This window comes from Eretmochelys imbricata, chromosome 27 (assembly GCF_965152235.1).
Source record: "Eretmochelys imbricata isolate rEreImb1 chromosome 27, rEreImb1.hap1, whole genome shotgun sequence".
Classification (NCBI taxonomy): Eukaryota; Metazoa; Chordata; order Testudines; family Cheloniidae; genus Eretmochelys; species Eretmochelys imbricata.
This window is the reverse complement of record NC_135598.1, coordinates 6,142,368-6,159,176: the sequence shown is the minus strand read 5'-3', so window position 1 is coordinate 6,159,176 and position 16,809 is coordinate 6,142,368. Positions and strand designations below refer to the sequence as shown.

The window sequence follows — 16,809 nt, the reverse complement described above, 5'->3', positions numbered from 1 at the left end:
TGGAAGGGATGGACCGAGGCCACAAGGCGCACCGCGCTGCTCCCGCTTACTTTGCTTTCGGGCGAGAGCCTCTGGGCTGCTGCCATGCCTTGGCAGCTGGGGAGAACGGCGGCTCGGCCTTCCCCTTGGCTGCTCCATGGCCGGAGTTCTGCTGCCAAGCCTGCACGACGGAGGAGCGGGGTGGCTGCGGCAGGGTCTGCTGGTCTGGCGGCTCCCAGAGCTCCATCTCCTCCTCGGCCCCTTTAAATCTGAGCAAAGGGGCAAGAACCAAACATCCCCTAACCATGGCCAGCCGCACTCCCACGGCAGCCCGACACACGGCAGCCTCAGTGAGGCCCAGGGTGAAGTGCCTCGATGGGGGATTCCCCAGGCAGCCTCCTCACCCACACACCCAGGGGAGGTCAGCCTGCCCGGAGCTGATTAGGAGCCACCCGAGGGAGACAGGCTGATACAGGAGCCTCTGTATTCATGGACGGACACCTACAAATCTGCATTAGCTGACGGCAGGGCGCGGTCCATTGCTCACAGCTGAGCTGTTCCGACTCCATCCTGTAGGGGCCAGTGGTGGCTCGTGTGCACACATATACATGCGTGTGCCCATCCTGCGCACGCACACGCACACCCCAGTGCATGGGGGGGACCAGATTTCCCGTCCCGTCTGTATTTGCGAGAGTGGGACACACTTTTCCCCCCCATCTCAAATCAGGACAAAATGTCCAAGTCTGATTGCGAAGCAGAAAACCAAGTTGTTGTTTTGTGGTGGGCCGATCAAAGCATTTGGTTTTGATACGTTTGAAATGTTTTGTTCCAATTTTGACCCTTTCTTTTTTTAAAACCTTTCTCTCAGGCTAATCGGCTTCGGTTTCTAAACAAAAAGGGATTGCGAGCCCATTCGCCTCTGGGTTGCAATGTCTCGGGGGCTCTTTGTTCTGCGAGTCAGGCTAACGGGTGCTTGGAGCTCAGTGCAGTCCTGACGCAGGGAGGAGGCTGTTCCCAAAGGGCTCCTCCACCAGCTAGTGCGACAAAGCAGAAGTCAGGCCACTGACAGCCAACCTCTTTGTGAAACGCCATCCCTCAACAATGTTGCAAAGGCCGCCATCCACCTGCCAGAATTCGGTCCCTGAACTGCTGCTAAGTAAAGGCTCCTGCTGGCTGGGTGCTTGAGGTGTAATGGCTCCATCTAGTGGCCAGCTGGAAAAGCCACAGCTCGTACCATAATGCTCTGCACGGGTGGACCCTTAAATCAGCAAGGTGCCGCCTGCATAGATTATGTGGCCTAGGGGATAAAGCTCTGGACTGGCACTCAGGAGACCTGGTTTCCATGCCCAGCTTATAGCTTCTGGGTGATGTTGGGCAATTCACATCCCCACTTTGTGCCTCAGTTTCCCCGTCTGTAAAATGGGGACAATGATACTGCCCCCGTCCTGTGTAAAGCACGTTGAGATTGGCAAATGAAAGGCGCTAGATCGGAGCTAGGGGTTACTGCAATTAGTTTGCATTGCGGTAGCTTCTTGGGGCTTCAACCAAGCCTATAAAGCGATCTTTAAAGTTGAGGAAACTTTTGTTTGGTTTAATTCCTGTGTGGCTTTAGGAGGGGCGTTCTGAAAAGGGTCCTGCAGCTTCAGGAATGACTGTGTGTGGTAATAAACACCCCCGGGGGTGTGACAAGCTGTCCTGACCCAGCTGTTAGTTCGCGGTAAGTCTATGTTCCGTAGCACTTACCCCGGCACGTACAGAGCTGGGACAGGGGTAAGCACACAGCGGTCAGAGTTCTTCATAATGAGCCTGAACCAATTGTAAGGATAACGGGCAACGTTTTCCAAAGAACCTCCCAGCGCCCAGAAGTTCAGCCCCACAGTCTCCCCACTGCATCCCCTGGGGCTCTTCACAGCCCTCTCCCAGCTCCAGGGGGCTGTACCGGGATGTCCCTTCTGGGCTGGGGGAGGCAACTCCAGGGGCTGTTACCCCCAGTTCCCAGGCTGGGTGTTGCAGGGAGGGCAAGGAGCAGAGCTACCATCCTGACCCCATTGCTCACAGGAGGGAGGGGGCCAGGATGCCCTGAGCTGCTGGGCTCCTTAGCTCCTCCCTTCTGCTCCTGTGAAAGCGGCTTCCGGCTGCTGAGGGGAGGGAGATGGGGTGAGAGCTCTGCTGGCAGCAGGCTGTTCAACCCAAGGAAGCAGGCAGGTGGGGCAGGTGGCCAATCAGGGGGCTCATATGTGCTAGAGGGATGGAGCCCCCTGCTATCCCAGCCCTGGGCTCCCCACACCCAGCTCTGCCGGTGCCCCTCAATCTCGACCCGCAGCCCCGTGCTATCCTAGCCCTGGGCTCCCCACACCCAGCTCTGCCGGTGCCCCTCAATCCCGACCCGCAGCCCCCCATTACCCCAGCCTTGGGCTCTCCACACCCAGCTCTGCTGGTGCCCCTCAATCCCGACCTGCAGCCCCCTGCTATTCCAGTCCTGGGCTCCTCACACGCAACTCTGCCGGTGCCCCTCAATCCTGACCCGCAGCCCCCCGTTACTCCAGCCTTGGGCTCCCCCCACCCAGCTCTGCCGGTGCCCCTCACTCCTGACCCGCTGCTCCCAAACTGTTCCAATGCGGAGTCATCACGCACAGCACACCAGGTCCCTCATTCCTGATTGAACTGAGATCCTCAGCTCTCCGTGGGAGAATGGACAAGGCCCTGCTACCCAAATCCACAGGTCCACGTTAAACCTTTAGCGCTAAACTCACCCTGGGTTTACGAGCGAGAACCCAACTTACCTTCCAGGAGCTTCTTTGCCTGGCACTCACACTCCTGAGCAACAGCCTGCCTTAGGTTGGGTGGCTGAAAGCAGAATATTGGAGGGTGGCACTGGCCAGGCGGGGTGAGGGGGCACGGCTGGCACCATGCGGCAGGGCTGGGCGGATGCCCCAAGGCCTACTCACCTGCCACAAGATCATGAAAAGGACATCAGCTTTGGCTCCGTGCAGGGGCCCTGGGGGCTCTGGACCAGGGCAGGGTACAGAGGAGCCTTGTAACATTCCCAGTCCATGCCCCTCGTGAGCGTGAAGGAGATGAACGTGCAGCCCCGAGCTCGCTCCTGGCTCCCTGATGTCACTGTTCCGGCCTGATGTCACAGTGTGCCGGGTGACAGAGAGAAGCTGGAGGGGCCAGGGCCAGGTTGTATTCAGCAGGGCTCTAGGGCTCTGCCTTCTTCTCGCTGGCCGGAGCCTGGGAGCAATGGAGCGCAGCTTCAGGGCTGTCCTAGCTACACCATGGCCCCCAGGGGCCTTTCCAACAGACAAGATCTGTTGGAAGTTGTGGCCACTCCCCCTCGTCCCCATGCTCACCCCAAAACACCCCATACGCCAGGGGCCGGGCTGGGCGCTAGAGCAGAGCCTTGTGTGTCATTCCTGGGGAGACGTCTGGAAGCTGGCCAGCTTTGCATGGCCAGGGTGCCCCAAAGCAGCCGGAGTGGGGCTCGGATCCGGCCTGGAGCTGCCAGGGCAATCATGGCGAATGCTTCCTGGCTCAGCAGCTCCCCACTCAGTCTCCCCCAGCAGGCAATGAGGTATGTGGCAGATCCATCCCCGCACGAGGAGCGAGGCGGGAGGCCCCCGGTAACACGCCAACGAAAGGACCTGGGTGGTGCCCAGAAAGCGTTGAAAGGGGCAGCTCTCCTTTGTGGGACAAGGACAAGGGCTCATCATCAGTGGATGGGTGGGTGTCTGGCCTCCTGGCTATTCCCTCGGCCCCCTTCTGTGAACACACAGGACTCCCAGCTGGCCCAGAATCCTGATTACCCGCCCCCGCCAGTCAAAACATCAGCTGTGACACCAGCAAGCCACATGCCCACTGATCACAGCGGCTGAAGGCTCTGTAGCTACTTCTATGGGCACTGGCAGATTATTGAACTCTGCTGGTGGCATTTCACAAGGTCCCACTCTCTTCCCCTGCAGACGGTATGCAGGGCCGCCCCCGCGCCAGCCAAAATGCTCTCTGCTTTCTTCCCTGGCCTCTGCTCCTTTGGGCTCTCCCCTCCTGGCCGTGAGATGCTGTTTCATAGTCACTGCTGCCTTTTCTGGCTAAGTCTTGGGGGCGTTTATGACACTGGGCCGCTGGAAATGTACAAACGGCTGCAGAAGAAAGTCCTCCACAGCGGAAACACCCCTGGGGAGCACCACCAGTCCCCTGCAGCTGGTTGCTCAAGTCAGTGTTATTATCCCTGCAAATCGTGGCAGGGTCTCACTGCTGCTTCCATGTTGCTAATTCTACATTGCCTGGAGCCGGGTTCAATTTCCTTTCGCCAGCACTGGGGCCTGACTTCTCTCATTGTGCAGAGCCCCAGCTAATCTCCCTGGCAGCACACCCTGGAGGGCATTTCACAGCTCCACCCTGATCTGAGACAGGCCACACAGGAATGCTTGGCTGTGGCATGCAAGACGCTTTGCACCTCTTCTAACCTGTTATCTTCTGGTTTGTGAGGGGATGACACATGCCTCAGGTTTTACTGCCATGGCCCCTAAGGACAATCAGAGCACAATTTTCCTTATCTAAAGTCTCATTTGCAAAACAATAGCGGCCCAATCTCTAGCTAGATTGCTGCCGCTCCTCATTCTCTGCGTGAACCGCCTCCAGCTGTTGCAATTCTCAGGTTTTTCCTTAGTGCCAGTTTTGTAAAGGGACCAGGCAGCTCACCAAAGAGAAATCCACTCACAGGACTGCAGGCTGGGCACTGGCTGCTTTCTTTAACCGCAGCCCAACCAAGTGTGTATGTCTGAATGGGAAACTCCCACTGAGCAAACAGGAGCTAAGGGTAAGGGGGAGGGTAGCCCTATCATGAGCATTCTGCTACATGGACTATGTTTCCGAAGCTGTGCAGTGTTCATTGAGGGTAAGCAGTCTTGCACGTTCCACACATTTGCTATCAGGGAGTGGCCCAGCAGATCCTTGGGTGGAGAAGTTATAACTGTAACTGTCAAAGAGAGCACCTGTGGACCCAGTGGCTGATTGACATACTGCATAGTGTGAGTCCTAGTCCCTGTACTGCTTTGACACAGGCTACAGGTTTGTTTCACCAGCAACTGAGGAGACCAGTAAGCTGTTAACCCCCTGGCTGGGATGCTGCTCACTTTGGGGGTCCCCTGGCTGGTTGATTTACTGACAAGCCTCTGCAGTGTTTGGAAAAACCAGAGAGAGGCTGCCCCTCTTCCCGGCTCTGAAAGGTCCCAGTGACACCCGCCTCCTGGCATGGCCCCACATGGAGACTGGGAACTCACCTCCAACAGAAGAACCCAGGGGAATTGGTTTGCTAAAGCAGAGCTGGGGAAATGTTATGCTGAAACTTTGCACAGAGATTGGTCAGAGTAACACAGCGAGGCAGGCTGTGTAAAGACCAGTAGATTCCCTGCCCGGTAGCTGTTGTTTAACAGGGCTCTGGAAGGATTCCAAATGCGATTCACGACGTACTCTGTGTATATTGTGTGTTTGTGTCCTAAGTCCCTGTGCAGGACTCTTTCTGAAGCCGACTGGGGACTGTTAAGGCCTACGCTCGGGGTGTTCAGACAATTGCCCTGCGGTTTAACTCTGTGGTTTTCTGCCCAGGCCTGAGAAGGCAGAATCCTGGGATAGTGCAAGAAGGGAAACTCAATACATAACGTTGTCTCAACATCTACCCCTGTTTCACTCTTCTCTGCGCTCCACATCCTCTCCATCACAGGCTGCTTGTTGCAGAGAAACCCAGGGTCAATTTGGGTTCAGCCAGACCCTCATTGCCAGAGCTTGGCTTGGTCTGGCACCCGGCGGTGCAGCCTGGGGGCCCCTCTCGGCAGCTGCTGCTGTTTATCCTCCAGAATCTTAGCTTTTAAACGTCAACATTGTTAACGCCGGCATTACTCGTGCAGGAAAGGAGAGGGAGGGTTGCAGATCTCCCCAATCGAGCAGCAGGCTTTCCAAACTGCAGTCTTAAAACCTGCCCAGCATGGCCCTAAGTGGCCACTAGATGTCCCCATCGTTCTGGCCTATAACGTTCAGTCGAGATACCAGTTCCTGAAGGCCAGAGCATGGGCTGACCATCGCAGTGTGGATCTTCCCCAAAGTTTAGAGCATTTGAACCTGGAGTCGCACTCGTTAGAGGGGCCAGAAGCCAGCTGCAGCCTGGCACGGAAGGAGCAGGTGAATCCTCTCCCACCTTGTGCTTCCCTTCTCTTTGCACCCTGGGGCTTTTCGTTCATCCGGCCTGGGTTCAGACAGAGCCTGATCTCTGACTGGGGCTTGCCCAGCCACTAATAAAGAGGCAAGCGGCTGCAGGAAGCAGAGTGCATCAGGGCTCTGACAAAAACAAACAAACCAAACCCCAATTTTTCAGTTCCAAATTTCCTTTAAATTAATTTTAAAAAAAATAATTAAAAATGGCCCCAGTTGTTTTGATTTGGTCGAAACAAAATCATCTTGTGCATCAGTCAGCCTCACCTCAGTCCCTGGAAAAATCATGGAGCAGGTCCTCAAGGAATCAATTCTGAAGCACTTAGGGGAGAGGAAAGTGATCAGGAACAGCCAGCATGGATTCACCAAGGGCAAGTCATGCCTGACTAATCTAATTGCCTTCTATGACGAGATTACTGGTTCTGTGGATGAAGGGAAAGCAGTGGACATGTTGTTCCTTGACTTTAGCAAAGCTTTTGACACCGTCTCCCACAGTATTCTTGCCAACAAGTTAAAGAAGTATGGGCTGGATGAATGGACTATAAGGTGGGTAGAAAACTGGCTAGATTGTCGGGCTCAACGGGTAGTGATCAATGGCTCCATGTCTAGTTGGCAGCTGCTATCAAGTGGAGTGCCCCAAGGGTCGGTCCTGGGGCCGGTTTTGTTCAATATCTTCATAAATGATCTGGAGGATGGTGTGGATTGCACTCTCAGCAAGTTTGCAGATGACACTAAACTGGGAGGAGTGGTAGATACGCTGGAGGGTAGGGATAGGATACAGAGGGACCTAGACAAATTGGAGGATTGGGCCAAAAGAAATCTGATGAGGTTCAACAAGGACAAGTGCAGAGTCCTGCACTTAGGACGGAAGAATCCAATGCACCGCTACAGACTAGGGACCGAATGGCTAGGCAGCAGTTCTGCAGAAAAGGACCTAGGGGTGACAGTGGACAAGAAGCTGGATATGAGTCAGCAGTGTGCCCTTGTTGCCAAGAAGGCCAATAGCATTTTGGGATGTATAAGTAGGGGCATTGCCAGCAGATCGAGGGATGTGATCATTCCCCTCTATTCGACACTGGTGAGGCCTCCTCTGGAGTACTGTGTCCAGTTTTGGGCCCCACACTACAAGAAGGATGTGGAAAAATTGGAAAGAGTCCAGTGGAGGGCAACAAAAATGATTAGGGGACTGGAACACATGAGTTATGAGGAGAGGCTGAGGGAACTGGGGATGTTTAGTCTACAGAAGAGAAGAATGAGGGGGGATTTGATAGCTGCTTTCAACTACCTGAAAAGTGGTTCCAAAGACGATGGCTCTAGACTGTTCTCAATGGTAGCAGATGACAGAACGAGGAGTAATGGTCTCAAGTTGCAGTGGGGGAGATTTACGTTGGATATTAGGAAAAACTTTTTCACTAGGAGGGTGGTGAAACACTGGAATGCGTTACCTAGGGAGGTGGTGAAATCTCCTTCCTTAGAAGTTTTTAAGGTCAGGCTTGACAAAGCCCTGGCTGGGATGATTTAATTGGGGATCGGTCCTGCTCTGAGCAGGGGGTTGGACTAGATGACCTCCTGAGGTCCCTTCTAACCCTGATATTCTATGATTCTATGATTCTAATGCAAACCCATTCCCCTCCCACTTTCCAATTTGCTGAAACTGTCAGCAGCCACCCGCAGGAGATACCAGCCATTACCGCTGTCGCCGGGCACTGCCCCCACAGCCTGCAGCCAAAGACCAGACACGCTTGGAAGCCCTTGATAGTGCAAAACTTTTTTATTCGGTGCTGTATGTAAAGTCTGAGGTTGGGCCGATCTCAGTTGCGCCCTGGGCTCGTTTGTGATCAGTTCTGGAGTTCGCGCCATGTAGGAGACAGACCCAAACTCCCCTCCTCTCCCCAGCCCTTGGGATCTTACCCTTGTTCTCAAAGGGGCAGCCAGCTGGCATCAGAGCTCCACCCCCATGCCCCTGCAGGTGCGTCTGGGAGGTCAGGGGGCACCTCGCGACTATCCTGGGTTGACGTCGTCTAGATGCCAAAGGGAGCAGACAGTAGCTAAAGTGGAGCTGGGCATGGGTGCCAGCCATCCCTGCCCTGTGCTGCAGGCTCTGGGCACCTGGGTTGCAGCCGCTCAGGAGGGAAGAGCTGTGGGGTAGCTCCTTGCCCTGGCAGGAGGGGGCAGTGCTGGTGCTTATCCAGGGCAGGGGGCAGCATGTCTGACTCTGCTGCTGCTTGATCTGCAGAGTAGCCACCAAGAACTCGTGGGCAGCGCGGGTTCCAGGCACGGCCCGAAAACAGGCCTTGGCCGCTGTCCTGCAAGGAGGGGAATTTGCTCCCTAGCTCGGGCTTGGAAAGCTGACGACGTTCCCCCTTCCCTTGCCCCACAAAACCACTGGTGGAAGTGACAATCTCACGTATCCTGGCTGGAACATTGCCCAGCTGAGGATCTCAAAGCACTTTAACATTCACTCACAAAGCCCTGCAAGCCACCTGGGAGGTAGGTACGGGCCAGGAGACCCATTTTTGGCAGATGGGGAAACTGAGGCCTGGCATGGCACAGCCAAAGTCATGCAGGGAGCTAGTGGCTGAAGCAGGAGGAGAACCTGGGAGCCCTGAGCCCGCGTCTCTTACGCTAGCCCCTCAGCAGGAAGGTCCCCCCAATCTTTGGCTGCTGTTCCAGAGAGAGAGATAAGAGGTTGTGTCCCAGAGGCCAATTCCCCAGTGTCCCACTTCCTTGCAGTGACACCTGGGGGGAATTTGGCCCCACGCTAGTGGCTGGAGTGCCCCTTATTCGTTTCTTTGCATTACCACTATCTAGCACTTCCCAGCGCTTGATTGCAAAGGAGCATCAGCATCATGGTACAGAGGGGGAAACCGAGGCACGGGGTGGTGGGGACCTGAGTGGCCCTGTGTGACACACCAGGTCTGTTGGCTGCTTGCTGTGGGTTGGAAACCCTGGTGGATCTAGGCTGGGGTGGGGCAGGTCCGGGGAGAGCTGGTGTCACACCCCATTGTGTTCCCCTGTGTCACAGGGGTGAGAACTGACACAGGGGGCTCGGCCCAGCACGCAGCCAACCTGCCCCCGGGGTCAGGGAGCCGCTGGGGCACTGGCAGAGTGGATGCTACAATCATCTGCTTTGTGTACAAACGTGAGGCGGTGCGGGGCGAGGAAGCAGCGCACGGCCTGGCCAGGGCCTTCGTGGGGGTTGCATGGTTTCTACCTTCCTAGGAAGCAGCCGGACCAGAGTCAGGAGCCTGTGACTGCAAAGAGCACTGGGCCAGTGGCCCACTGTGGGAGCAGGTCCGGCGTCCCTCCAGGGCAGCGCTTTCTGCTAGCGGGCCAGGAGGGGAGCAGCACTGCCCAGTCGGGGAGGCGGGTCCTGCACCCAGGCTGGGCTAGTCGTGTGCAGGACGTGCCCCACATGGGGAAGAAGGCCGTTCAGAGCTTTTCCTTCCGGGCTGGAGAAAGGCAGGGAGATGGGCTGAGGCCGCGCTGTTCTCGTCCATCCTCCATCAGACTCAGCCACGAACACTCCCATCTCGAACGGAGCTCCCAGTCCCTGCGGGTCGGCCCGCACGCACGCCGTGGCGAAGCCGACTTCTCCTTGTTCCATGTGCAGAAGGGCAGGCCTCCCCTGGGCACGCCGAGGTAACGATGGGACAGTGGCGTGGCTGGAGAGGCCCAGCCCTGCGATACAGTGAAGTGACACAGACGCCAAGTCCTTGGCCCCAGCCTGAGGGATCATCATTAAATTATACAGACACACCCACACCGGCTCTTCTGTAAACATGAAATGCTCCAGCACTGGAGCGGATCCCAGGGCCGGCGCCGGGGAAGGCGGGCCTCCTTACGAATTCCCGCGGTATGTGATGTTAGTGAAGGTGGAGGTGGCGCCTTTGTATAAGGGGTTGTTGGCCTGTAACAGAAACACAACGGACGTCGCGCCACACAGCCCTGCTCACCAGCAGGCCGCAAAGCACCAAGGGAAGGTAAATAGCATCATCTCTCCTTTATAAATGGGGAAACTGAGGCACAGAGCCATTTGCCCCAGGACACAGAGCGGGTCAGTAGCAGAGCTGGGACTAGAACCCTGGTCTCCAGGGTCCCACTCCAGTGCCCTCACTGCTAGAGCATGCTGGGTAATTTAAGAATTTCGGGGAGCAGAGTTAGGGTCCGTTCTGAGCGTGCCCGGCTGGGGCCTGATTTCCAGATGGGCTCAGCACAATCTGCTCCCATCCTGACACAGCCAGATCTGTGTGCGGAACCCTGGGCAATATCTCTGCCTACCCGGGCGCTGCACTCGGTTGGAAATCTGACCCATAACTTCAGCCCCCTGGTCCCAAGCACTGGTAAGAAAGGGGCTGGGTAATTTCAAATGGAGAGGAGGACACAGGTTCCCTCTCACTCTCTGATGTCTCATTCTAGTGCCTGTGTGCCAACAGACAGGGGCCCAGACTGCAGCAGCCTCTCTCCACCAGTTCAAATCCTCCCTAGGGGTCAGCCAAAGAGAATGCCGAAGCCTCGCCCTCAGGGACATTTCTCCACTTCGCCACCCTGTTCAAACAGGACTGTGTCAGCCTGGAAGGGATCAAGGGCTGCACGCCAGGACTGAGGGGCACTGGCACTGCAGGCTGGCAGAGCTGGGTGTGGGGAGCCCGGGGCTGGGGTAACAGGGGGCTGCGGGTCGGGAGTGAGAGGCAGCGGCAGAGCTGGGTGTGGGGAGCCCGGGGCTGGGGTAGCAGGTCAGCGCTGTGTGCAGTGAGTTTTGCCCAGTGTCTGGCTCTAGCCAAGGAGGACAGTGTCATTGTTATCAGCACCGCTACATTTCAAAGAACGGGGCCTAAGAATGTCATCAGACGCTCATGCCCTGCCGGGGGCCCCTGGAAAGGTGCAGTGCTGCCTCGAACCATGCAGTGGGGGGACAAGGGGGGGGGGAAACCTTCCACAGACCCAGCCGCCCCCCTCCCCCTTTGGTGCTGAATTCCCCGCACTCCATGTGTCTCAGCCTTTCCAGCCGTGCTGGGCCGCTCGCAGGGATGGAAAAGCAGGAGGAGAGTGAGTCAGAAGGACGTGCTGGGGACGAGTGCTCAGGGGACGGGGGAGGCCACTGGGACATTCTCTCCTGCACACGTGCAGCCCTGCTGACTGGCATGTGTCCGGAGGGCAGTGCCCTGTAGCCAGACTTGGGCTCTCCCTCCCCAAGGCTCTTGATCTTCCCCTCCCAGCACCCTTCCTGCAGAGCATCTCCTGGCTTCTCAGGACCTACCCCGGTCCCCTCTGACCCGCCAGGCCCAGACACCCAGGGCATCTGACAGAGGGGGGCGGGGCACAGCAGCCGAACACAGTCACCCCAACACACCGTGACGGAGGGAGAGGAGCAGGCTGCCCACCCGACTCTTACCGTGTCCCATTTCGCCCGTGCCCTCTCTTCCTCGAACCTGGCGAACTCCCGCCGGTCGTGGACGGTGATCAGGAGCTTCCAGATGAACAGGGCGGCCAGGCCGATGAGCAGGATGGCTCCTGCCACCACGAGCAGAACCATCAGGACGTCTGGCCCCTTGGGACAGTCTGGCAAGGGAAGGAGGGAATTAGTGCTCGGCCATTGCCTGCTTAACCCAGCGCATATCCTGCAGCTCCTCCACGCAGCTAAGCAACAGAAGAACGCCTTCGGCCAGCAGCAGTAGCAGATCTCTTATCCTGTGCTACTAGAGGGCTGCATCGCTCGCCCACGCACAGGGCCAGAGCCTCCTGCACTGAAGCACATGAGCATCCCCACTGCGTTATTCTTGGGCCGACAGGTGAGGTTTTCAAAGGGGCCTGAGCACCCAAATCCCCCTGCAATGCACCCTCGCTCCCTTTGGCTCCTTTGAACGCCCCAGCCAACGTGTCAGCAGGGCCAGGGGCAGGGCTCTCTATGCTAGGGTCTACCAGGGCGGAGGGGGGAGAGGAGGACACCGCCTTCAAAGGGCAGAGATTCCCAGTCAAGTGTCGTATGCTGGCTTCACATCACATAGCTAGAAATGCAAGGAACGCGGCATGTGGCAGCGGGGACAGACCTGCAGGTCCCTGAGCCTCCCTGCCCCGACTGTAACGGGGATCCGTGCCCTGGCTCCCGGGGTGCTGGGAGGGCGACCGTGATACAGACTGGGAGGTGCCCTGATGCTCTGAGAACAGGGGCCAGGTCGTACATCAGGCTGGGACCTCCCCTGTCCTCAAGCCAGCTGGTCTCCTCTCGTTAACCTGCTTTCCTCCACACATCTGATGGGCGAATCCTGGGCTCCGGGGCTGGGAGCAGAGTAGCTGGCCTCTAGCACCCACTGACGGGCCGCAGTTCTTGCGGCTTTGCTCATGTTTCGATCTGTCTGAAGCTCCCTCCTCCGCACCCCTCCCCTGCGCTGAGCTGGCTGGCTATGTGCCCTGTGGCATCCGCTAACACCTCTGGGCGTGTCCGTGTCTGACGGAGGAGGGGACACACCCGCTCCCCAGGCTCTGACGCAGCACGCAACCCAAACAAACCTGAGCCACCCTTGCCCTCCTGTCTGCCGGGCCCAGCCCAGCCCTCGGCAGCCTGACTGTAATTACAGCTGGCGGCTGCTTTTCAAGGCCTTCGGGGAAAAGCTTGGGGTTGCTGGTGGCCCCCTACAATGGGATGCGCCAGGGCAGTGGCTGCCTCCTGCTTGCGGATCTGCGTGGGACCTGGTGTTATACCCCTTCTGTACAGGGGACATGCCTCTGTCCATGCCCAGGCTGGGGCCGAAAGAGCCCTGAGGCTCCCCCAGATTACGCTGCAGTGCACAGGGGTCACTGCAAAGCTAGGGAGCCCCAGGCGTTCTCTGGACAGGGCGAGGTCTCTACCGAGCTCGGCTCCCCGACGTGCGCCCATAGTACTGAGCTGTGGAGACAAGGCAGGGCCGTGCAGAGGGGACGTCTGGTCTCTGCAGCCCACGCTGGCTGCAGGGACGTGCTGAGCAAAGCACAGGGAGATGGAGACAGGAAGTCTCTGTGCTGAATGGCGTGAAACAACAAGGAACAATCTAGTCAGGTTCTCACTCAGACCTCTCAGACGGCCAGGCCCCGCGTCCGAGCCGCACCAGTCAGGACAGGCAAACGGCGGCTTTAAATCCTGCTCCCTGGTGTACATTCGGGCAGCCCCCGCGGCTAGTCTGCTCCCCCAGTGCAGGGTGCTCCGGCCTGCTCCTACCATGCCGTTCTCTTGGCCTAAGGCCGGTCAGCCAGGTATCCCCCAGGGGCTGGTCGCACTGGCAGAGAGAGGCCGCAGCAGACCCCAAGGGGGACCAAAGCCTGAGAGGTGCCGAGGCTTTCCACCCGCCCCGGACATCTGGGGAAGCTGCCGGACCTGAACTCATTACACGGGGCCAGTCTGTATGAATAGGGCCTGGAGGAGGAAATGGATCGTGTCCACAGAGGTTCTTTGTTCTGTTCCTCATGTTTCGGTTGCATTTTCTGAACGCAAGGGGATGGGTCTCGCTCTCCCGGCAGCGTGAAGCGTGGAAGCTTACAACTGTGTGACGGAGACCAGAGTCCACCTGGGCTCCAGCTACTTTGGCCCAAAGCCGCTCCTGAGCCGGGGCTGCCAAACACGAGGCAGAATCGTTTCAGTTCATCATATTCAGCCTCAGAAAACAGCCAGGGAAGCATCCGAGAACAGAAGGGCCTGTAGCCCCAGGGCAAGGAAAGGCTATTTGCTACCCACGGGGCAGATGCTGGCATGCAATGTGGGCTAATTGGTTGGTGCTAGTCCCTGAGATTTCCCAACAACGCCCAGCAGCATTAGGACTCTGAGCACGCTCACAGTTAGCATTGGGAAACAACATGTTCTGTCACTTCCCTCGGAGGGGTATAAACACAGACACCCCCCCCCTCTGTTAGGCACTACTGTCATATAAATAAGACTAGAACCGAGCTGTCCTGACCCCCTGGCTCTTGCTTTATTCATTAGAATGCCTGTTGCCTTTAGAAATTAAATCCACATCACCCAGCCATGGGGAGACTTCCTGTGCAGCCCCCATGTGTGCTGGACCCCACCTCCCTGGAGAACCCATTGGGGCCGATCGCCGGTTTGTTGGTGGCATCCTGAATTCAGATCTTGGCCAGTGGGCTGGATCTGGGCCTGTCTCCAACTCTGTCATGAGCCAGGGACCTGCGTCTCCTGGCCAAGGGTGAAGGGGGGGTGTCTCAGAAGTGGATTAGGATAAAAGGCAGATGCAGGACAGAGAAGTAACCAAAAGGGGGAGAGGGCAGCAGGCGGGGAGAGGAGCCCCCAGAAGAGCTGGACAACCAACGGAGCAGCCACCGGGGCACCGGATGCCAACTCCTCCCCAATTCCTGGGTGAATTCCCACTGGCTGCACTGGGTGTTTCTCTAGAGACAGTGAATGGCAGGGGGATGGGTTCAAGGAAGAAAGGGGAGCATGAAACCTACACCCCAGCAGCTCAGGTCCTGTCCCTGCAGTGTGCCATAAACCTCCCACCACCGTATGGAATAGGCCTGGGCTGAAATTCACACCCTGCCTATTATCCCTGGCCAAGCTGCTGTCTACTCCTAGGGCATGTCCAGCCTGTGATCACAGGGCATGAAAGCAGCTTGGGTCCGGAGCTGTACAAACCCGCCCAGCACCCAGGGCTCTGCAGCTGGCGCAGCTTCACTGCTAGCAGGATTCAAACTCGGTCAGCTCAGGCTGCAGTCCCGCCCTGTGATCACAGGCTAGACACCCCGCATGGAGGGGAAGCAGCTGTCCAGGCTGGACAGAGCCAAGGGCAGCTGACCTGCCCTGCAGAGATCCCATCCAGAAGCTGGGCTCCTCAGGGACGCCTGGCTGCGTATCTCCGCTCCCAGTGGCAGGAGCAGGGCCAGCCCGGGGGCTAACCCTCCTGGGCTATCGCTCGCTCCCTGTCTCACCTGGCTCCTCGACATAAAGGATGGATTTCCCGCTGGAGTCCTCATAATACTGGAACCGCACCACACAGTCGTTCTCATCCTTGTAGGTGCAGTTCACCGCGTCTTTACCCGTGTCACCTGCGGGGGGCGAAGGAGAGGCCGTCAGCCCAAACCATGCGCCCCGGGTGGGGTTAACAGATGCTGCCCAGCTGGACAGACAGTGAAGCTGAGGCCAGGCCTGCGAGTTCCCCCGGAGGCTTTGTCTAAACGAGGAAGAAAGTCAAGCCTATGTTGGGCCAGGGTCCAGGCTAAAACAGGAGCTGAACCCTGCCTTGAGATCCCCAAGCCGCACCTCAGCACTGGGGTTATTACCGAGAGCCCTTGACCCGCTGCTCAGAGCGACCACTGCTGCGTGGGCACCAGGATCCCGGCGCTGGCTGGGTGTGTCCAAGCAAGGTGTGAAATCCCAAGGGGCACCCACCATGTCCTGATGCTGCTCTTACGGATGGCAGGGCCCACCTCCCACAGAGCTCAACGGGAGTGGGATGGGGCCCCAGCTCTGTATTCGCTTTCCTGGCCAGCGCCCAGGGAAAGGAGGCTGGGGCTGGGCACGCTGGGAGGGGAGGGGGCGGGGATGATGCTCAGCGGGCAGGGTGCTGAGCTCCGGCTGCATTAGGCAGGTGGCCGAGTGGAGGTCAGGTGCGTCGAACGTTCGCTAGCGACACTCAGTTCGCTGTCCGAGTGCCCAGTTCAGCTCACCTGCCTGCAGGCTTACCAACCAGCTGGCATGCATTTGTACCTCACTGTGCGGGGCGTCTCTATACAGCCCCAGTGAGTCCCCCCAGGAACGAGCAGCCTTTAGCGTCTCGTCTTGCAGGCCCTGCAGCGGGTGGCCTCTGCCTGGGGCATCGGTTTGGATTCTTGCTCCGGTTTCCTGGCTCTGACTCAAAGGGAAAGCTCTGGCTCCCAGAGATCTTGTTGCCAGCCTCCAGCAGTTTACATCTGCTGTTCATTTCTCTGCTGTATGTTGCCTCCCTCCCCGGCACTTGCGGTGACAAACGCTGATGATCCACTGCCCTGCCAGGCGTCCAAGACTCCGGCTGACAGCCCAGCTCCTCCCTTGCTCACCGAGTTCCTGCACTTCCTGGATCTCGTCCCGGCAGGTGCGGCTGCAGGTTTGCTGCTCTGTCAGGGTCCCCCTCTCAAACTTCTTACACTCCACGCACTCCCTGAGGAGGAGGAGAAAAGTGACAAAGGACAGGAACATCAGCGGATGCTACAGTCAGCTCCAGGGCTCCCCGGGAAGCCTTTGGGTTTGGGGCTCAAAAATCAGACTCACAGCTGGGGGCTCCCGCAGGATCCCTGAAGCAGCTCTGCCAAATGGAGAAGGGGAGGGGAGAAGGGTCCCCCCATCTGCTTCACATTGTTCCCCTATCCTATGTCCCTGCTTCCCAGCACCTCCATTCCCAGTGGGGATCCCCTGTGCTCTCCGATGGGGCCTGGCCCCTGACATGGCCACTGGTCTTGACCCTGCCTCCTGCCAAGCCCCTGAGTGCATGGGAGGCTTCCCGCAGGGATCCCAGGGAGGGGGACCCTGATTCTGACTCTCCCACAGAGGAGCGACCCTTTGCCCTGCATCCACCCTGATTTCACGCTGGAAGATTAGCTGCCTTTTGGCATCAGGGTCTCACAAACCTGCCTCCTCCCCGCCCCAGACTGCAGTCACAGCAT

At 57.9% G+C, this 16,809-nt stretch overlaps 1 protein-coding gene across 1 annotated transcript in view; it reads right to left on the bottom strand.

Annotated features, from left to right (window-relative positions):
* Window positions 1-7,942: 7,942 nt before the first annotated feature.
* The window catches only part of ITGB3 (integrin subunit beta 3), a 43,114-nt gene continuing 34,247 nt past the window's right edge, over window positions 7,943-16,809 (bottom strand). Inside the window, exons 12-15 of the mRNA XM_077806271.1 lie at window positions 16,207-16,307; window positions 15,100-15,216; window positions 11,582-11,748; window positions 7,943-10,096 (exon numbers count right to left, since the gene is read on the bottom strand). Coding sequence (XP_077662397.1) covers window positions 10,028-10,096; window positions 11,582-11,748; window positions 15,100-15,216; window positions 16,207-16,307 — 454 coding nt within the window. The 3' untranslated portion in view covers window positions 7,943-10,027. The remainder of the gene's footprint in view (window positions 10,097-11,581; window positions 11,749-15,099; window positions 15,217-16,206; window positions 16,308-16,809) is intronic.